The 22,493-nt window shown below is 36.9% G+C and overlaps 2 protein-coding genes across 3 annotated transcripts; one reads left to right on the top strand and one right to left on the bottom strand.

Annotated features, from left to right (window-relative positions):
- Positions 1-187: 187 nt before the first annotated feature.
- Positions 188-5,920, bottom strand: LOC112012383 (uncharacterized). Of its 2 annotated transcripts, XM_024044777.2 has the most exons (5): positions 5,607-5,920; positions 4,053-4,102; positions 3,537-3,938; positions 1,580-1,611; positions 188-1,460 (listed from the first exon to the last, which is right to left on the bottom strand). In XM_024044777.2, exons 3-5 carry the CDS (start codon positions 3,859-3,861, stop codon positions 492-494), a joined length of 1,326 nt encoding a protein of 441 aa, XP_023900545.2. In that variant the 5' UTR covers positions 3,862-3,938; positions 4,053-4,102; positions 5,607-5,920; the 3' UTR covers positions 188-491. The 2 variants fall into 2 exon arrangements, with proteins under 2 accessions (XP_023900545.2, XP_023900546.2); XM_024044778.2 differs by lacking the exon at positions 4,053-4,102.
- Positions 5,921-6,263: 343 nt separating this feature from the next.
- On the top strand, positions 6,264-9,058 carry LOC112012339 (protein TIC 20-I, chloroplastic). Its single transcript, XM_024044733.2, has 3 exons — positions 6,264-6,388; positions 7,918-8,087; positions 8,227-9,058. Exons 2-3 carry the CDS (start codon positions 7,928-7,930, stop codon positions 8,862-8,864), a joined length of 798 nt encoding a protein of 265 aa, XP_023900501.2. The 5' UTR covers positions 6,264-6,388; positions 7,918-7,927; the 3' UTR covers positions 8,865-9,058.
- The last annotated feature ends 13,435 nt before the right edge of the window (positions 9,059-22,493 follow it).

Raw genomic sequence — 22,493 nt, 5'->3', positions numbered from 1 at the left:
CGGAAAAGCGAGTGACATAAAGAACCTTTGCATGATAAGGCGGTGCCTTTTAACCTTTCGAGCCCCAAATTGGGTTGAATGTTTAGCTGTGATCTTATTAGCCAAGTTTTATATTCACTTCTCTCTCTACCTATGACTAGTAATTATTTACTTTTGGGGTCAGTGGGTAGAATGCAAAGAAGCAAAAAAAAGATAAAAAGTACTTCTTTTTATAGGGTATAAAAAAAATAGTAAAAAAAAGAAAGAAAAAGAGTACTTTACCTGAGGGTAAACTAAAACTATAGTACTAATTCTTTATCCTATTTAAAATCATTAACCCATTAGCCTAACCGGACAGGGTACAAGGGGGATTGAATTCACTGTTCCATATATCCCCATGCGGGCTGGGTCTGAAATTCCTTGTACAATCCTCAAATGAAATAATATTTAAACTAAGATTCTTAGCAAAGCTAGACTACATTTGAAAGAACCAAAATCCCTACATTGGGAGCTCAATCTTTGCGATATCTTGCCCAAAACCCCTTCTTCCTGGTAGAATCATTCTCTGACAAGGATCTACTCCACTTGGACCCAAGAGAGAAGTGCCTCCTTAAGAAAGGCTTTGCAAACGAGTTCCTTGCGCTAGAACTGGGTTCCATCTTGGGGTTTTTCCCTTTATGTTCAGCATCCTTTTGGTGATAAAAAACATCACAATCACTATCAAAGTAACTATCCACAACCCGGTTTTTTGATATCTTATAGTTCTTTGCCTTCAACTCTGCCTCTATTTTTAAAGCCTTTTTAGACATCTTCGAGACTTCCTTCTCTCCAATGGTACAAATTGGACAAGGCGGGTCATATTGGTCAGCCTCCTCCGCTATCATAGTGTCCAAGCACTCAGAATGGTAAGTATGCCCACAAACAAGCACAGATGCCACTGGTATATCATTGGTGATGATTAATTTATGGCTACTCCATGAAGATCTCTCTGTTAGGAGCTTGGAGCAGGCCCCACATGTGTGCAACTCTACAGAGGGAGAATACGAGAACCTGCTACTAGATCCACTTATCTTGCCAGGGCCAGAGCCAAAGTGCTCACTATCAAAAGACCACCTTTCTCTTTGAGAAGAAGCCACAAGCTCAGAAAAGGTGCGCATTGACCAGCCATCTGAGGACCCACACTGGGATCCAGTTGCTAAGTCGTTGCTGCAGGTGGAGAGTACAAAAGATGGTCTTCCTTCAGATATTGAGTTGTTATTTGGCGATTTCAGTCGCAAGATTCGACTATCAGAGACCTGTCTCAACAGCTGGTGCCCCGGTGAACGACGGGCCCGTCTGGATGGGGTTGAGGTAGGAAAAAGAGGACATGTATGGGAAGGCAGAGTATCAACAGATGGTGTTGAGAGAGCTGAAGTTATGGCGAATGGAAGATTTGGTGCAGCTGAATCTACAATTTCTAGTGATTCTGCATGGTTCTTCACCTAAAAGATAAGGAAGAGGCGTAATAATTGATTAAAGGATGAGGGAAGAAAAAGATTGAGCAATAGAAAGCAAACTACAAAGCTTCTACTAAACTTAGTAACGTTTGTTTCAAACTTACCTCTGTAGAAAAAGTGCTTGCCATGGATAGATCTGCACCAAGCACAAGAACATCATCAATGTAAGGCAAAAGTAACGTGGATTACAAAAGAATCAAAGTGATTTGCTATATAAGAAGATATCAATGAATTTCTAGGAATTGGTTTCACAAGATGCAGCCAATTGTCTAGATCAGAAGATATCATTAAGAAATAGGAACCCACATTACCAAAAGAACTCTTGTACTATTCTAGGATGGAGAGTCAATGTTAATACATAATTTATGTTTTGCCTTTCATTTCATTTTTGTTTGTTTCAATACATATATCAATCAATTCTATCCAAAAAATTAGGTATCTTATTGAACAAAAAAGTTGATATTGTTCCTTTATAGATAAAGGTTTTTGACTTCTAGGAAACATCATGATTATCCAATAAGAAAGGTTTCAACTTTTTCAAATGAATAATTTGAAAACCAATTGATTTTCACAAACCACATAACTTTTGCAGTCTAATATGAAATGAAATGGAAGTGGGGAAGCAAACTAAAGGCTATGCACCAGTATATGCACCATATTAGATTTTGAATGATACAAAAAATTGAAGAATAACAACTGATATGAAAAATTTGAACTTCAAACATTTTAAAAAATTGATCAGTAATAAATTAAAGTATGGTAGGTGAAATGCACATTTTTTCCTTTTTTAATATTTAATTATCTAATATTACAAGAATAGTAGTGATAGAATCACAAAATAACTATTACCAGGAAAAGCAAAAGCATGACGAGAAAAATGATCTTTACCATTCACTGAGAGAGTTAATATCAAAAATAATTCTGTGAAAGTAATTTTTTATCTCAATATTTATGAGAATAATTGCTGAAACTCCCAAAGTTTAGACAGTTTTTACTTTACCCATGAAGTTTTTTTTGATTCTGCCCACATAACACTTCCCATAGTCTTAACATTGCAGAACTTTGCCCCAATATGTCACTAAGAAAATAAATAGAAAACAGTATACCTTCACTGCTTAAATGACCTATTTTGATTAGTTTGAACATAGCATCTAGAGCAAACATTTTGGAATTTGAGATTCCTACATGGAGAATTGAATTTGCATGTACACTGGAATTGTTTCAAATTTTATCTATAGCACATAAATAACCAAAACATGTATTTGAAGAGTACGCAATCATCCCTTTGTTACTTTTCTTACAGCAGGATAACAGACGTGGGCAACAGGTATGATAAGAAAGAATCGTATCATATGTTGGTTTCCAGCTCAGAAAATCCAAAAGGTGTTACATATGTCCAATGATCCCCCCACCCCCAAAACACCCACCCAAAAAAAAAAAAAAAAAAAAAAAGCAAAAAGTCAGAGGCAGGGAAGAGCTAGACAGATAGCTTACTGATACAGACAAGAAAGGAAAGTATAACATGGAAAAATTACGCTTTGTGTGCAGAAACAAATGTCAAATTTTAACATAGACAGATAGACTATATTCTAGTGTCTGTAATTTTCTATAATAAATACATTCAACTTTAGACAAGGTCTTCTGTCTAAATAGAAGCACCTTAGATAATTATTAGTTGAAGAAAGTATCAACTTAAAATAAATTTTAAAACAAACGGTTCTCCCATCAGATGGGTTGGTTACAGCACTACCAAATTTTCCTACCAAGACCCAACCAACATAGCATTGTTGTGTCTTTTTCATCATCAACTTGAGCAAACAAAATAATATTTTCAGCTGAAAAGCATTACTTGCTTGTCAAAGGCCATGAGAAATTCAATGCATTAAGAGCCGGTTTTCCAAAATAAAATGGCTTAAATAACCCAAACAAATAATAAAGTCGGAGAAAAGGTTGAGAGTAATTTTCTAAGAAGAAAGAATAATTACTTCTAGATATCTTCACTTTGATGCATTCAAACATGTTTTGCAGGATAATTATATATAATATATTCAAATGATTTACCTGAATGTGGAGTCATCAGATTCACATCCACTCCTTCATGAGCTGGGGACTTTAAAGAGGTGGGTGTTCCAGAATTCTCCAATGGGCTTCCTCCATCAGACAAATTACCCCTTTCAGAACCTAAGGACCCTTTCAATTCCATGCTAACATTCTGGCTGATTCCATTGGACACTTGATATGACGGATTCTCACCAGCCACACGCCCTCTACTATCCCACCGGCGGCTCCATGATGGTGAATGTATGGCATTCCTACGCACAGATTCACCTCCAGCTCTGAGGGGAATGGTTTTATCCCTTGAAGCAACACAACAAGCTGATCCCATGATCACTCAACAGTTTATTGCAAAAGCTTCGAAGAGCAAGAGGAAGCACTAAGTACCAAATGGAATACAAGTTTATCCTGTTTTGCAGAAAAATGTCAATATCAAACGAGACTTAAATTCAACATTCCATAATCAAAAAGCAATCTAATATATTAGATAAATGATACAGTACAAGAAAATTAAAAACCTGCCTTAAACCATTCTCTCACTAAAGGCTGAAACACTGCTTCAACAGTTCAGCCTGAAAAACACGCAAAACCCAAAAAATAACTTGAATTGCTAAAACGGCATAGGATGTAAAAATAATCAAAACTGACTCGAACCCAAAGCTCTAAGCACAGTATTAAAGTGTTAGTTCTTAACATATAAAAGGAAAGGACAAATATAACTCATAGAATGAGCAATTCCCAATAACCGACAAGCAAAAACAATTCAAAAAACCAATCTAAAACTATTATTTTTTAAATACAATTTAATTGCATATATGATATGTGAAGCAAATTGAGAACAACAGATTTACTGGGGATGGGGGAGCCAATCATTCCATTCACATATACTGATTGTTCACTTCTTCATATATCTATTTATTTATCTTTTAAGTAATTGTTCAATCCTTTATGATTTAAAAATAGCTCATAATTTGAAGGAATGGCAATGAAAGTCCAAGTAAAAACTCCAAAGACACAAAGAACATAATCTTTCTCAAATATGGAGCAAGAAACATATAACTAAACAAAAGAAAATAAAGTGCTCCGATTTCTCAGAACTTTCTAATCTTCATGTGCAACAAAAATATAACAGGAGTCAGTTCCACACCATATTTCAGTCATAATTAAACAGAAATTCTTGTCTAGAAAATCTCATAATTGAACCTAGAACATGATAACAAATTTTTAACTAATAATTATTTCAGCACAATCATTTTTTGTTCCAATACACGTGACATGATCTTCTCCTGCAGAAATTTCTGCACCACCATCACACCACATGTAATGTAAAGCCTCATGCACACGCACGTAGAGCAGATTCGCTTATAGAACACATCAAAATACACGACATCACTCTCTAGTAAGTCAGAAACTACATTTGAACCACAAATTTTGCCGCAACTTGTCACGTGATGAGTTGAAAGCCGTGAAGGTATAGGCCCTACCACTTTTTCTCCACCACTTACAACTTGCCACGCGGCAAAAGTTGCGGTCCTAGCATTGTTCGCAAGAGTAACGGTAGCATATTAACACCACAACACTAAAAAAAAAAAACACATTGTTTTTTTTCCCCATAATAATCATTTGCTAATTGCTATCTTTGTTTGAAGTAAAATTTAATCCAACACCAAAAAAGGAAAGCAAGGATTGGTTCCTTAATTATAAACTTCTATTAAACTCCATAAAAACACTCTCTACTTTCCAATTCTAAAATTATAACCCAAAAACTGACCCTAGATGCAATCACAAAGTACTCTTAAATTGATGACAGCAAGAACTGTATATGGAAACCAAATAAACCAAACAAGTCAATCCATTCAAATATCTCCAAATTCAAAAATCATTAAAAAAAAATAAACACAAACAGATATATATATATATATATATCTCTCTCTCTCTCTCTCTCTTAATATATGCTTTTAATTAATTGAAATTAATACCATAAATAAATAATTATTAAAAAATCCCTAATAAATTGCAACGAAAATTCTCAGGTGTAAAAAAAATAATAATAATAATAGAAATAGAAATAAATACCGTGGTCGTTTCTTCGAAGTGGTGGAGAATCGGGTTTCGATAGCGATATTTGTGAGCTCCAAAATTAGCACAAATTATCGGAGAGAAATGAAACGCACCGTTTCGGCTTAGGGCTTCAGAGAAAGAAAAAAAAGGTGATTAATATATAGACGGTGTGAATACGACGGCGTCGAGGGGTTTCGCGGCAGAAAGGGTGGTGGCGCCGATCGTTTGACGGAGTTAAGAGGGAAGGGCGAAAGAGAGAAAGAAAGAGGAGAGAGAGAGAGTGTGTGAAAATGTGAAATTTGTGAAGTGAATCAAATGAGTGAGAGAGAGAGAGAGAGACTTGGGGAATTGTGCCACGTATTACGTTTTGCTTTGTCTAATTTTCATTTTACTTTTTTAGTTTTCTTTATCTTTTTTTTTAATCAGGAAAAAAAAAATGAAAAATGAAAAAAAGGGTGCAATTGTTCGTTGCTTTCTTCTCCACCACGTGGAGTGCGCACTACGCGTTCGACTACTTTTTTTTTTTTTTTTTTTCTGTACTTGTTTTGTAGTTTGTACTACTTTTCAAAAGCCGACGCTGAGTAATCGATTTGGGCCTTGATTACTCAATTCGGGCCTATTGGGCTAGCACGATACGAGCCTGAGCCCATTGGAAATGGATAACGTAATTTCGGATTTAAGTAGTGAGAGTATAGAAGGACAGATATAGGGCTCTTGCTGGAACCAAGACGATGAAACCAACAATGACTTCAGAGTAGAACTGCAAGGAGCGTGAGTTTGTGGAGCTCAGATTCTAGGTAATTGCTACATTTATTTTTAAAAACGAAACTGGGTTTTGTATTGTTTTTTTTTTGTTTTTTGCTTTTTGCTTTTGTTTTAATTTCTGTACAGTTATGATTTTTGTGGTTCTAGTTTAGTTTGGTGGTATTAATGTTGTCTTCCTCGGTAACAAATTGGGGCATTTACCTATATTTAGTGTTTCGAAATGTTACCCTGTATCTTGGATCTTTTTCTTGACATTTCATTATAACCTTATATATATCAACTGTAACTTATAAAAAAAAAAATTGGCTGGGTATAAGTTGGATAAGAACAATATAAAATGAAATTTTTGAATACATATTTTGTTATGCAATCTAAGCATAGGTTGAAATGGTGGAATGGGGCAAAGGAAGAAAGAGTTATTGCTATGGAACCTTATCTTTTGGGGTTATTTGATGCTACTGTTGGCTTGCCTGATGACAAATTGCTCTGTTGCCAGAATGTTTATCACATAATCACTTCACTAATGAGGGAGGGAAAGATAAAAAGAGGTTTATTTATTTATTTATTTATTTAAATTATTGGTAAAGACAGAGAGAACTTGGGATGCATATTATATTTTCGGGTTTTTGAAAAATTTGAGCTAGATGTGCTGACAATCGAGCTTAAGAAGTTACTATGCTGCGCAAGTGAAAACAGAAGGGAGGAAAGAAAGGGCTGTGTGGTTTGCTTGATGTGTTAGTTTATACTGGTCTGGTCAATTCCCTTCATCATATATAGCATGAATGTCTCATTCTTGGCCTTTCTTTTTTATTCGGATAGGTAATACAGAATTTTATTAACAAAAGAAAAACTTGCTGCAGATTGGTATTCTTGATCAGCAATTTAGTATCACTTAAATCAGTATTGCTGAGTGTCATTGATGGTAAATAGATCATTGGAAGCGCTTGGTTATTGATGTGTTGGCCGTTGGCCCAGAAGTTAGTAGTTGTGAACCAATTTCAGTATTAAAAAAGATTAGAAACTGATGATGTAGGTTGTTGGTGCAAAAATTGTTTTTATCAAAATGTTGACTTCATCTGTTTATGATGTGGATTATAAGCACTTTGCTAAAGTTGAACCATATTTCTCGGATCTCTCATAAAGCGTTTAGGCTTTTGAGGCTATTGTTTCCTTGAGGCGTGGTTTGAGCCCTGGTGCAGAGCTTGGTAGTAGTCTTACTCTGGGAAGAAAATGGCCAGAAAGCAATCAGGGAAGCTGTGGGTGTGGGTGTGCTTGTTGACCTTGCTGTATAATTTGATCAGATAGATTGCCTTTCTCATTGGTCTTCTTAATGTTTATGTGATGTTCTTTTTATAGGGGAATACTTCCTTCTTTAATCATTTTGTGGTCTATTTGTAGAAATTCGGTATAGTTGGCACTGAAGTGCATATTTTATTAATGGCTGCATGCTTACTAGAGTCAGGGACTACTTCTTGCAAATGGTTTCTTCTATTCTATTCCACCTATAATCTATTTAGACTACTTTTCAAACTCTCATCTTATGATATTGGTTATTGAACAGGTACTTCACCATGATACTAAATGGGTGCACAATGCCCTCTGGGCGTGATTTTATGAGTTCCAGGTTGTCTAAGACCACCACAGCTAGTGGCTCATTTTTCACATGCAGTCCTTGTTTGCCTGGCAAAGCCACCTTCTCAAGCATAAGTTCACGGGGATCTCATCAAGAGGGTAATTCCTGGTTGACCATGCACATGAACACCGTTGTTTTATATTCTTTGTAGCCTATGTCATTACTCATCCAGATGATGATCTAATGCTCTAGAGCTTCTCAATTTTGTGCTTCTAAATTTTTTATTCTTAATTGAAGGTAAGCCACTCTTGCACCTCTCAGCTGCATCAACCCAACTTTTAAGCGGGGATCAGGGTAGCCTTCTACGCAAAATCCCCCTGTTACCAAGGCGACACAAATCTCGTATGACTCCTCAGGCATCCAAGGATGTTCCATACAGTTTCCGTTTCCCTCCAATGACCAAGAAGCCAAGATGGTGGTGGAGGACATTGGCATGCCTCCCCTATTTAATGCCTCTCCATGAGACATGGATGTATGCTGAGACAGCATATCACCTGCACCCCTTCTTGGAAGACTTTGAATTCTTAACGTACCCATTTCTTGGAGCCATTGGGCGGTTGCCAAGCTGGTTCTTGATGGCATACTTTTTTGTAGCATATCTTGGAATTGTGAGAAGAAAGGAATGGCCTCACTTCTTCAGATTTCATGTGGTCATGGGTATGTTGTTGGAGATTGCATTGCAGGTGATTGGGACTGTGAGCCGCTGGATGCCACTTGCTTTCTACTGGGGTAAAGTGGGGATGCACTTTTGGACAGCTGTGGCATTTGCTTATCTTTTCACAGTTTTGGAGAGCATACGTTGTGCTCTTGCTGGTATGTATGCTGACATCCCTTTTGTCTGTGATGCTGCATATATTCAAATTCCATATGATTAAGGAGGGAAAGCGTGACAGGGGATCTGTTTACCTTTCCATTTTGTTGGCGTTTGTTGTATGACAGACTTTGCGAGCAGAACTACATTTTGTTGTTAAAAGTTACCTAGCTTAAATTTCCTTCATTGGATGAGTTGTGTTTGTGCTGAATTAGGATCCTCTTTCTAATTTTTAATTGTATAGCTTTGGTATGTTAATTTCATGTTGTTTTGCATAGCAGTAGAACACTCAACTGGTGAATCCTTAAGTTCTCAGAGCTGGGGAATTGCAAGAGTCACAATAGCTGGATAGTGGATGCCGGAAAATAAAGTCTCATAAGTTCTCTCTCTCTCTCTCTCTCTCTCTCTCTCAAAGTTCTATCTCACTTACAGGCCACTCAGGCCCTTTGGAAATAGCCTTCACCCTCAACCCAATATGCATTGTAGAGGCCCATAGCCAATCCCAAGGAACACTATAGCTTCATAGGTGTTCTTGTGTAGGATTGGGTAGGTCCAACTTTCTATTCAATTGTGGGATTCAGATGGTCCAAGAGGGACTAGGGACTACCACCACATTTCCTTTCTTCTCGATCCCTAGAGCCCTTTTTAGTATATGGATAGCGATTTCTCCAATGCTGGTCTAGTTTTGGCCTCGATGGAAAAATAAAACTGGTTTAGATTCAGCCCCAATGGGAAAATAAAATGGAACAACTAATAACAATGTATCTCCAAAATTCTTCTTGGCTGATGTGGGGTTTAGGATTCCTAGAGCACTTGAGAAGTCACGCAGGTACGTGCAGTGTCTTCGTATTACACACACAGGGTGTGACACCAGGTCTTTTGTATGAATGCATGCATGCACACTTGGACCGTTTACTGAGTTCCGACCAATTCGTGGTCTAGCCTTTACCTCTACACTTGCACAGTACAATCAATTAGTATCTGCTTATCTGGCCTACCAATCTAGACAAAGACAAACAAGCATCATATGAAATATGAAATGTCCATGTGTTCGCTACTTTTGTGCATAAAGGACTATGCTACGGTGTTGCTATGCAAAATTAGAAGAAGTTGGGCCCTTGAGTTGAGAAACTGAGTTGGTTGGATGGCAACTTTTGATAAAGTACAACTTTGTAAAATCTAACTTTTTTATTTATTTAAGATACTACCATATACTTCAACACGATTATTTTTGAAAAAATAAGTTAATCAAAACAAGCTCACTTATACACACTTTTAAGTGATGGAATATTAATATATTAAAAGCCAATAAAAATATATTCAATGGTATAATATTAATAAAAAAAATATATTAAATTACATATTTGGTCTTCAAGTTTTTACATTTACTTCAAAATCATCCTCGCACTTTAAAATGGTTTTAAAAAAATGTTCATAATGAATGACACTTTAAAATGGTTTTAAAAAATTGTTAATAATGAATGGAAATTGCTAATGTAGTATATAAAATTTACTAAATCGATAAATTTTGAAGACTTAGAGCCTATGATGTGGCATAAATTTTATGATGTGGCATAAATTTTATTTTCCAATAAGCATTTTCCATCCAACGGATGAATGCAATGACATTTTTGGAACAATTTCGAATGTAAAGGGTCTAAAATTAAACATTTTAAAGTATAATTTAAAACAGAGGTTAAAGGTTAAGGTTTAAATATACAATTTGTATCATGTGCAATTTAAACAAATCCATTAGAAGACATTACTCATCACCCCATTCATGCTATTCCCGAATTATACCATTTTTTGAATTGAGTAATATTACATTTATAACAATTTCACAACAAATTTTAAGTGATAATTTTGATATAAATTTATTAATAATATCACTTTTTTACCCACCAATGAAATTTATCATTTTTTATTTGTTATAAAATTATTATGAAAATAAAATTTTTCTTTCGAATTAAATTAAATCATTTCTCTTTTATCTCTCAATTTAATGATGGGAGTGGACTTGAAGATCCTCTCCAATATCTACTGAGTAAACAGGTAAATTACCGGCCCCATTCTGACTACCAAAAAAGCCTCCGGTGGGGTATTCTTATAATGCAAAGCCACAGAAAAATATAAAGTTAAAGCCTCCAAGGAATAATGCTGGCCACCCCCTTCCCGCAAACTCCAAGAAAAAGCCTCTAATATAATTTGAGGTGATATTTCCAACAAAAAGAAATGTTTGTGGACAAGGGAGCCCAACTTACAATGATGCCTTCATATTAAATATTTGATTTGAGTTTAATGTTTGTATTTCTTTGCACTCAATTTATCTGGATTGCCTTATAGTCAGGTGGGCATGTCAATTTTGTCTCACATCATAGATACTCATCAGTCTTTGTCGGTTTACATTGTGATTTGTGGGGGCATTTTCAAAAAGCATATATATATATATATATATATCTTTTAACATTTTTCAAATCTTTAATTAAGTATTAGCATTGGAGAATACTAATGTCATATCTAAGGTCAATTTGCATTTTATGCTTTAAAATCCATTGCATCAGACAACGCTAAACCCAACTATTGCAAATTTTTTTGCAATAGTGCTACAGTACAATTCTAAAGTTAGAATTGTACTGTAGCAGTATTCTAAAAAAAAAAAAATTTTTTTTTTTTTTTTTTTGCTGTGACCGGTGCTTAAAGGGGTTATGGGTCGTGGTTGGGTCCGATGTTTGGGTCATGCTTGGGTCTGGTGTTGTGGCTGAAGTGGGTTGGGTCCGGTGTTTGGGCCATGGTTGGATCGGTGGGCTGGGATTGGTTGATGGTGGGTTTGAAACAGTGGATCTGTTGATCGGTGGGTGGATCGGTTGGATTGATCATCGGTAGCTCCAATGGTGGCTCCAGTGATGATTTTTTTTGAATGGGTCTGCTCCGGTGGGTTTCAAATTGACTGGGTTTCAAATCAGCAGCATGGGCTGATGGGTTTTTGGTGCCGTGGCTGTGGTTGTTGATGGCTTGTGTGTTGCTAGAGGTTGAGGGAGAAGCAAAGGAAAAAAAATTGTTGGAAAGCCCAGGAAATAGGTGTTTGAACAAAAATGACAGTTATAAAGAAATAATAAATAAATATTAAAAAATAATATTTTAATAGAAATAGAGTTTTGGTATGTGGAGGTATTGTAAAATTGAATGGTATAATAGAATTGTAGGTTTTTAGAATTGTAAAATAGAATAGCATTAGCATTCGCCAATGCTGATGCTCTAAAAATGAAGTACTTTGGTTATCTGATTTATGAGGCCATAGGAGTTCCATTCCCTTTGGCAAGGCCATAATTTAACTTAGAAGATTGAGCGGATGTCAGAAAATCTTTTAAAATCATATAGCAAATAGTAAAGGATCATTTCAAGGATTTACGTCAAACTCTATAAAAATATTAAAATCCAAAGTATATATATTTTTATTTCACATGAATCATCTATGCATTATGAAAGATTTGTATAGGCTTGTTAATGCTATTAAACAAAAATAAAGCCAAGGTCTGCCTCGGCTAAATTATGTACTTTTTAAAGCATAAATATACTTTTATATAGGAATATAAACACTAATTAAAAAGATCTAATCACAAAAGAGAAAAATTCTACAAAGTGAACATTAACACGCATGTAATCATGGAAATGAATGTTGACCATGCATTTAAGCACGTACATTTTAACTAAGGCTATAACTAAGCTTAGTTTAGCCGAGTCAAGCCAAATTAAGTATTGAAAATTCAAAATTATTCATTTAATTTTATTTCAAATATGAATCAAATTCGAGTTTATCATTAAACTATATTGCATGTTTGAAGATTGTCTCTTCCTTTTTTGCCAAATAAGCATGAGCTTATTTATAAGTTACTTAATTAACTTATTTTTTTTTTCTTATATATAATATAACAAACACTATGGGTAATTTTTTCCCCCTTCACAAACTTATACTAATAATTAATAATTAAATTTATATTTAAGTTCATTACATGAAATAATTTTTATTTCTAAACCTATAAAGATTAAATTCATCAATAATTAACCTTGAATCATTAAAAATTATATTAAAATTTTCGTATAGACTATTTATATTTTTAATAAATTACAAATCACTGATATCTTTAATTTAATCAATAATAAATTAAAAAATATATATTTTTGCAGGTTACGAGAACCACCACACTGACCATACAGAATATATATATATATATATATATTATTAGTCACACTTTCACCTTTGCTTGTTTATTGTTGTATTTACTTATTTAACTCTTGTGAGTGACACCATTGACCAAATTCACTCTTTCAAATATGAATATATCATCCCCACGACCTTTACGTACAACATTTAATCCATATATAACTGTACTGACTTTCCACTAAACTCAGAGTCACTTAGATTAGATATACAACATATAGTTAAAACGACAGCTAGCATTCCATGATGCATGTGCGTGCCTTTTCATTAATGGTTTGGCACGTGCTCTCGTCATGCATGTCCCAATTTCATTGTTATTATTATTAATGTCTCTGCAACTTTTGTTCTATTATGCAACGAAATCCATACATGAAAAGGTATATGGCAATTGGCAAATGTTTCATCATCCTTTGCCTCCTCTTTATAGATATTCGTTAATTAATCATGTTAGAAAAAATATATATATACATTGTCATACCTAAATTTACCCACTAATTCCTTGGTTATTATTGGTTACTGGTTATAACCCTACTTTCCCAAAATATGCACTCTCACATTTTTAATTAGTGCTTTGAGTTTAGTGGCTTTTTTTTTTTTTTAACTCCCACACTTCCAACTAATTTTGATTTCATAGGTTACCTAAGGTTAATAAACGCACTCATCCATGGTGGGTGGGTATCAATAGATAATTTGAATATTGATCTTACCTCATAGGCTATCCATCAACTCATAATTTTAGGTCAAATTACAATTTTGTTTCATTAGTTATATCTAATATTCTATTTTCATCTTTAAATTATCGATTGTTCTTAAAAGTTATATCACATGTTGACGTATTAATTTTGACATGTTAAGTAATATATTTATATTATAAAATGAAAATATATGCATTGTTAACATGTAGATTTTCAAACGGAATACTAAAACTAATTGGTATCAAAATATTTCATAACAATAGAAAAATTAAAATACATATTGAAAAGGAATTTACAACATTGATGTGAAGCCCACTCAAGCTGGTAAGAACTAAGAAGTCAGCATCAGGCAAGTGCAAGACTTGTTTTTTAATATTATGAATAAAATAATTAGTTGATATGATATACAAAGTAGTCGAAGCAAGAAAGAAAAAAGTGCAGATTGGTTGAATCGTGCATGCCAGACGATGCTTTCGAACAACTAAACATGAGGTTCCTTTTTCCAATAACTTGTAACGAAAGTTGGTGTGCATTTAGGTTTTACCTTTTAAATAGGGGTAACAAAATTTGACATAACCCGCGAACTCGACATGATGTGATACAAAATTAGCAGGTTATGGGTTGAGGCTTAACGGATTTGTGTCATATTCAGGTTGACACGGCTAACCCGTTTAATAAATAGGTTGGGTTAGTATTGAACACATAGAACCCGTTTGACTCGTCTGACCTGTTTAATTAAATGACATTTTACCAATATACCCTTCAAACTCTAGGTATGTAAATATATTAGTTGCCGTGACTTATTTTCTTTGATATATTGTGATTGATTATTTGTGATATTGTGATATGCTTTAGTTTTGAATGATTATTTGTGATACAATTACTCGTTAGTTTTGAATATTATATTAAAAATATTTATTTGTTTGTTTTTTCATAATTTTTTTTTTTTTCATTTTGATAAAATCTGATAAACAAGTCAACACGACTGACCCATTTAATAAATGGGTCGTATTAGAATTGAGGAATCTTGACCCGTTTAATACCCATGTCGGGTTAGGATTAACCTATCTACTCTTCCTCGTGATGCTGTTCTCTTCCTCAGTGAAGTTTCTTTCTCTCCTCACCCTCTGATTTTAATCTGTTAATCTCTATACCCATAACTTCTCTATCTTTACTCTCAATACATCTTTCTCTCCCTTCACCAACTCACCGTCTTAAATCATCTAATCCTTTCTATAACAATAGTTCAACCCCTCCCCCTCACTCATCTAAACCTGTTGCCTTTTTGACTTCGTCCAATGGACGGAGAAAACATAGAAGATATCACCTCACAAACAGCAAAATTGGGGTGGCTAAAAAACAAACTGAACCTAGATGTGGACCCTTTAGTGCAAGAAAAGTCAAACCGATTGTTAATAGGGAAGATTCTATCCAAAAAAGTATTTCCAAAGCCTTTAGTAAAAGAGATTCTGACCAAAGCTTGGAATATTGTAAACGATATTGAGGTATCAGTGGCGGACAAAAATGTGTACATATTCTCCTTTGCGCACGAAGCTAAACTGAGAAGAGCATGGGATAGAAGGCCTTGGATTGTGAAAGGAGATCCTTTAATACTCAAATGCTTCAATTCGAATCTAAGCATCGCGGAGGTAGATTTCTCAACAACAGAATTTTGGATTCAGGTGCACGGTCTTCCGTTAAACCAGGTAAGCACGGAAAATCTCTTGAAAATCGGTAGTTTAGTAAGCAGAGCATTAGATACTGACGCAGTGAGCCCAGGCCAAGGGATCTGGCGTAGAAGTGTTAAAGTAAGAGTGGAGTTTGATACAAGTGGTCCTCTTACCCCTGGGTTCCCACTTGGAAGAGATGGACTGCCAGATCTTTGGATCCCCTTTAAATACGAAAAATTGGGAAATTTTTGCTTCAGGTGTGGCATGCTGGGGCATGATCTTAGGGATTGCCCAAGTAGTGGGCTTCAACTGATGGGGAGGGACAGAGAGGTAACTGGAATGTATGGGAAGTGGTTAAGAGCGGATAATAATGAATTCCAACCAGGACTGAATATAGAAGAGCTCTTGCATTCAGACCACACAGAATGTAGCCCTTCTTCAACAAGGTGGCAGAGAGCCTTGGATGGCCGGCTTGCCATGCCGGAAATGGCAAAACGCCTAATAGAGGTACAGGGGGGTGAATTTGAGCTGTGTGATGCTGGGTTTGGGTCAATCAATCAAGGTGAATTGTCAGAAGTTGTACAGGAAAGTGATAAGAATGGAACGAATGATGTGATCGAGGCCTTGACAAAATCGTTGGTAAGTCCTAACTTTACTCCCTTTCAACCAAACTCAAACCACACTCAAACTAATTCCTCACTTGTGCTAGCTTCAGCACACTCCAGCTACTCTGACAATAGAACTGAGGCCCATCCACACATTATAAAGTCTCAAGCCCAAAGGAGCTGGCCCGTTCAAGCCTGTATAAACAATACCCTACCCAAATCACAGTCCCAACCTGGCCTTATTTCCCTAACACATGATAAATTAAATCCCATGATTCCCAGGCCCAAAAGAAAGACTAGCCCAACTCAGACACTAGCAAACCCAATCCAGGACTTTAAAAGAATCAAACTCAACCCACCTTTTTTTAATACTGCCGGTGCATTTCTTTCACATGACACACCTCCCTCAATTCTAAATACCACACAACCGCAAGAAATCCCAACCAAAAAGTCCATAACAATACCCAGCTAAACCAAGAAAAAATCTCTGAAAACACTAGCCAGAACAAAGACATGTCACATTGTTTGCGCTTAAAAACAACATATCATATGCTCTCCAGAAGCTAATTCTGAGCCTATCCACAATACATGTGTGAATTCTCTTACTTCTTCTCCTGATAGCATGGCCGAGGAGGCAGGCCTTATCATGCCCCCCCAATTCGCCATGAGGACACTAGCATGGAACTGTCGGGGTGCTGGTAGAGCCCGGACAGTTAGATCTCTAAGAAGCCTCCTTCGTAACTCCAATCCGGATTTAGTCTTTTTATCTGAAATGAAAATAAAGGCTCTTAGAGTAGAGAAAATTAGGGTGAAGTTAAACTTTGTTGATTCCTTTTGTGTGGATGCCAATGGCCGGCCTGGCGGTTTGGCCATTTTGTGGAGACAGGGCATGGAGTTAGAGGTAGTTTATTCAAGTAGATATGTGATAGCAGGTCTAATATATTCTGACCCTCCAAGGTCCCCATGGCTCTTCTTTTTTGTCTACAAGCCGTCTTATAGAGCAAAAAGAAAACAGTTTTGGGAATTAATGGAATCCATGGTTAGCTCCTTCTCTGGTCCTTGGGCAATGATTGGAGATTTTAACAGCATTAAAAATGAGGGAGAAAAGAGTGAAGGAAAACCAGTTGCCGAAAGCTCAATCAACAGCCTTAGAACCTTCATCACAAATTCTGCAGCAATTGACTTGGGTTTTAATGGCCCACCCTTCACTTGGACTAACAAAAGGGAGGGTCTGGCTAATATAAAAGAAAGACTGGATCAATGCCCGTGTAATCAGGAGTGGCAATTGCTATTCCCAAAAGCGGGGGTCACTCACCTTTGTGCAACTAATTCAGACCATTCTCCCATCCTCTTGGACACAAACTTTGAAGATGAAAAGATAACTCGGTCATTTAGATTTGAAGCTATGTGGACCAAAGATGAAAGAAACAAAGCAATTGTGGATAAAGCTTGGCAATTACAAGTGGGGGTTCGCAAGATTTTAAGCTGGCAAGGAAGCAATCAAACACTAAAAATGAGCTGAAAAAAATGGAACAATGAGCATTTTGGCAAAGTCAGAGAAAGGATCAAAGAGTTGGAGAAAAAGATTGAAGAAGTCCAAGGTACAGAGCCTACCAAGGAGAATCTGGAATTAAAAGCTGCCCTTAGCCTTGAGTTAGATGACTGGTTGGCCAAAGAGAGTCTTAAATGGCATTAAAAATCTAGGGAGATTTGGCTCAAAGACGGGGATAGGAATTCAAGATTCTTTCATTTGACCACTTTGGTAAGAAGAAGGAGAAACTTCATATCTGATATCAAACAGGAGGACGGTACTTGGATTTCAGGAAGGAAGGTCATCCAAGAGTACTTTAACACCAACTTTCAATCATTATACCAGTCAAGCAAACCTCAAATCCCAGATAACTTGGAAAACTTCATTGATGCTTGTGTCTCTGCGGAAGAGAATGATGAGTTGTGCAGAATCCCTACTAGAGAAGAAGTAAAGAAGGCAATTTTTGGGATTAATTCTCTTAAATCTCCTAGACCAGATGGCCTGCCAGCCCTCTTCTATAAGCACTATTGGGAAATTGTTGGAGACCAAGTTACTTTAGCAGTTCAAGGCTTCTTCAGGTATGGGAAACTTCTTCAAGAATTCAACAGCACCTTCATTGTGTTAATTCCAAAGAAAAATGGAGCATGTAATTTTACTCAATTCCATCCTATTAGTTTATGCAACGTGGTATACAAAGCAATTTCAAAAATTCTAGTTGATAGATTGAGACCTCTTCTGGATAAAATGGTAGACACAGCTTAGGTTGCTTTTGTTCCAAGTAGATGCATAACAGAAAATATAGTGTTGGCACAGGAGATAGTTCACAGCTTTAGACACATGAAGAGAAAGAAAGGATTCCTAGGAGCGAAGATAGATTTTCAAAAAGCTTATGATAGGATGGAATGGGGATTTATTCTTAGGGTCCTGAAGGCGTTTGGGTTCAATGAGCAGTTTACAAATCTAATTCAGCAATGCCTATCTACGGTTCATTACTGTTTGCTCTTAAATGGAGGAATTTGCCCTGCTTTTCAGCAGAAACAAGGATTAAGGCAAGGGGATTCTCTATCCCCTTATCTTTTTATTTTGGGTAGTGAAGTGCTGATGCGCTTGATCAATAGAGATATAATTCAGCTCAAGTTGTCTAGAGTAAAGGTCACAAGAACAGCTCCCCCCATATCTAAACTTTGTTATGCTGATGACATAATTTTATTCTGCAAAGCATCTCTGGCTGGGTTCTCTTCCTTGACGGAGTGCTTGGGGAAATATTGCCAATAGTCGGGTGAAATAATAAACGTGGAAAAGTCTAGGATTCTCCCTTCTAAAAGGGTCAGTCCTCATTTCCTCAATCAAATTAAAGCTCATTGGGGACTAAGCAAACTCTCTCATTCAGAAAAATATTTAGGAATCCTATTATTCCTCACTCCCCACAGGAAAGAGGATCTCTATGATATTAAGGAGCAAATCGAGAACAAGCTGAGCAGTTGGAAAAGTAAGAATCTGTCTTGGGCGGGCCGCGCTACTCTTATCAAAACTGTGGCTCAAGCAATACCATCTTATTCCATGTCGGTCCTCCAATTCCCCAAGGGGCTCTGTAATCAATTGGATGCTATAATGAGGCGTTTTTGGTGGAATCCAAAATCTGATAAGGGGTCTTTTTCTGCTCCTATTGCTTGGGATTCGTTGTGCTAGCCTCTCAAAAAGGGTGGATTAGGATTTAGAAAGCTTTGGGAATTTAATCAAGCTCTGCTAGCTAAACTCGCATGGTGGCTCCTAGAAGGTAAAGATTGCTTATATATAAATCTACTCCGAGCAAAATATAAAGTTAGAAGCACTTGGCTTAATCATAAAGCCTCGGGTAGTATTTCTCCGGTTTGGAAAAGCTTAGAGGGTATAAAAAAAACTCATCGCTCAAGGTGTGTGTATGTCGATTGGTAGTGGGGATTCTGTTCGTAAATAGGAAGACCCTTGGATTCCAAATCTCCCTTACTTTTGGCCTATTTTGCGTGAGAATGCATCTATGGATGGAGCGATGGTTGTAACTCAACTACTAGATCACAGCAAGACACGGTGGGATCTCTCCAAGTTGAGGTCTATTTTTGATGATGCAACGGTAGCCTCAATTTGTCGAATAACTTTACCTCTTAACGTCTGCTCCAATAAATGGATATGGACCAAAACTATTGCTAGAGAGCTGCTGTCTGTTAAGTCAGCCTATTGGCTTGGTAGAAGCTCTAACCCTCCTCCAAACCAAGACTTGCTGCGAGGCCAGATTTGGAAGACCAGAATTCATGAAAGGTTGAAGATGGTTCTATGGAGAGTAGCTACAAATTGTCTCCCCACGAAGGATCATAGGCTGAGGTACTATGCCAATGCTGACACTACTTGCCACCTTTGTAATGCTGGTCCAGAGTCAACTATCCATCTTTTTATCAATTGCCAACTAGCTAGAGCTTTGTGGTTCAGTAGTCAATGGGGAATAAGAATTGATAATTGTGAGTTGCCCACTCCAACCCATTTCATTTAGTTTTTACTTAACCCTCCTTTCCAAGAGGCAAGGGAGGACTTGCTTCTTTTTGGGGCCTTACTATGTGATTTGATTTGGAGACTAAGGAATGAGGCTCTATTTGAGGGAAGAGTAGCAAGCTATGAAGATTTAAGGGCCAAAATTGTCAGATTGTTTGTGGAGCACCGTAAAGCTAGATCTTCTTCTCAGATTAGAGGCAGTGGAGGTCGAGCTAAATGGTCGAAACCTGGGATCGGTTCTTTTAAATTAAATGTTGATGCTGCTGTTGGTGCCCATCATTCTGCTGTTGCAGCCATAGCTAAGGATTGGAGAGGGGAGTTGGTATTTGCTTGCTCCAAAAAAGTGAACACCACCCTCCCTCTCCAGGCAGAAGCAGAGGCTATTTTATGGGCTGTGCAACTTGCTGAGCCATTAAGTACAGCTCCAGTAATGGTTGAAGGTGACTCTCAAGTTTGCTATAAATCTATCACAGTGCACGACATGGCCATCCCTAGAGATGGCAATATTTGCCCGACCCGTGGGTACCCGGTCCGGTCCGACCCTAATGGGTCGGGTTTTACCCGGTCCGATTAGGAATAGGGCCGGGTATGGGTTTTAAAAAAAAAAAACCCGAAGCGGGTCCGGGTCGGGTCCGGGTTTTATCAAAAAATCCAAAACCCGACCCGAAACCCGACCCGGATAAAACCCGGTTTCTCTTAAATTACAAAAATACCCCCTATATATATAGAGTTATAATCTAACCCTAAATCACTAAATCCCTCATTTCTTCAGTCACGCCTCTCTCAGTCCTCACTGCCTCACTTTCCCTCTCTCTCTCTCACTCTCGTCTCCTCTGACCACCATAGCCACAACCAATTCTCACTCACTCTTCTCTCTTCTCACCACGACAGCCCCAACCAAGCCCAGAAAACCCATACACTAGCGATGCAGTTGCAAAATCACATTTCGTGCCCTCTGTTCCTCAGCGAATTCGAAGCCACCAAACGCCCAAACAACTTGTCGTTGAAGAATATTTGTCGAACCGCTGTACTATCTCTGCAATTCGACCGAGAAAAGAAGCTGAGAAAATGGGTTGGTCTGTTAGATCTTGGTTTCGTTTGGATGGCAAGAAAATAGCCCAGAAAATGTTGTAATTACTTTGGGTGGGTTTCGTCTTGTTTGGTTGCATAGCCCAGAAAATAGTCCAGAAAATGGGTTGAATCAAACTCTTTCTCTCTTTAATTCTCTGTTTTGTTGCTAGAAAAATTAGTTTTCTCAGGAACCAAACGGAAAATATATGTTGGTTTTAGTTCTATATGGTTCTGCGTTATTGAGATTTTTAGGTTCATTTGGTAACAACTGATTTGGTTCACGGTATATGGCTTGAATGGGCTTGAAACTAGGAAAAAAATCATAATGGGCTTCAAAAAAAAAAAATTTTTTTGGTTGGGGCAGATTTTGGCCCAACTGCTAAACGGGGCCCGCGGGGCCCGCGGGACGGGTCTGGGCCCCGGAAAAAAAATCCGATTATTAATTGGATCGGGTTCAGGTCACGGGTCCTGCCCCGCAGGTCGGGTCCGGGTATGCAAAAACCCGGCCCGAACCCGACCCGTTGCCATTCCTAGCCATCCCATGGGCTATTGAGAATGTTATTCAAAATGTAATGCATTTTGCCTCCAATCTTCCATTTTTGTCTTTTAGGTGGGTCCCTAGAGAAGCCAATGTGGCCGCCCACTCCCTTGTTAAATGGAGTTTAATGTATAGTGTGTTTGGCTGTTTTGACTTTAGTAATAGCCCTTCCTGTTTTGTTAAGGTGATCAGGGAGGACGCAACGTGTCTTGAAAGTTTGTAGCTGTTTTTTGAATAAAATTAATCATTCAGCAAAAAAAAAAAAAAAAGGAATTTTCATGTGTGCACAGAGATTATAAAAACCATGCACACAATATATAAATATGACATATTAATAATGCAAAGTTAGTGAGCTCGTGAGTGTAGCACAAAAAAGATAAGAACAGGAATTGACCTACATCATGTTATAGGGAGTATATTTTATTATTTTAGTGCAAGCATATATAGGGTTGGTGGATATTAATAAATAATGCGATATATCGTAATTGTTCTATTGGTAATTGCAACTAGCAAAGAGTGACTGGAGATTTATGCAGAAACACAAATCAATCAATGTACAATGAACCAAGGAAAAAATTATTGGCGTATAATTTTTTATATTTCCTATCTTAAAATTTGTCTCTTTTCGATTTTAATTATTGTTTAACTTATCATCATCATATGACTGAGTATCTTCACTTGAACGGCACTGAAATTGATGGGAGGTGAGTGGCTAGCTGGAAGCCCGTGAGATTAAATCGTGTCAATATGTTAATACCGTTCATTTTGGAATGTCCTCTTTTTTCTTTTTCATTTTTTCCCTTTTTAAGGGGTTGGTATTCCATTCATGGCATCCATTTCT

This window comes from Quercus suber, unplaced genomic scaffold (assembly GCF_002906115.3).
Source record: "Quercus suber isolate HL8 unplaced genomic scaffold, Cork oak 2.0 scaffold_833, whole genome shotgun sequence".
In the NCBI taxonomy this organism is placed as follows: domain Eukaryota; kingdom Viridiplantae; phylum Streptophyta; class Magnoliopsida; order Fagales; family Fagaceae; genus Quercus; species Quercus suber.
The sequence above is the reverse complement of the archived record's forward strand: the minus strand, read 5'-3'. Positions and strand labels throughout refer to the sequence as shown.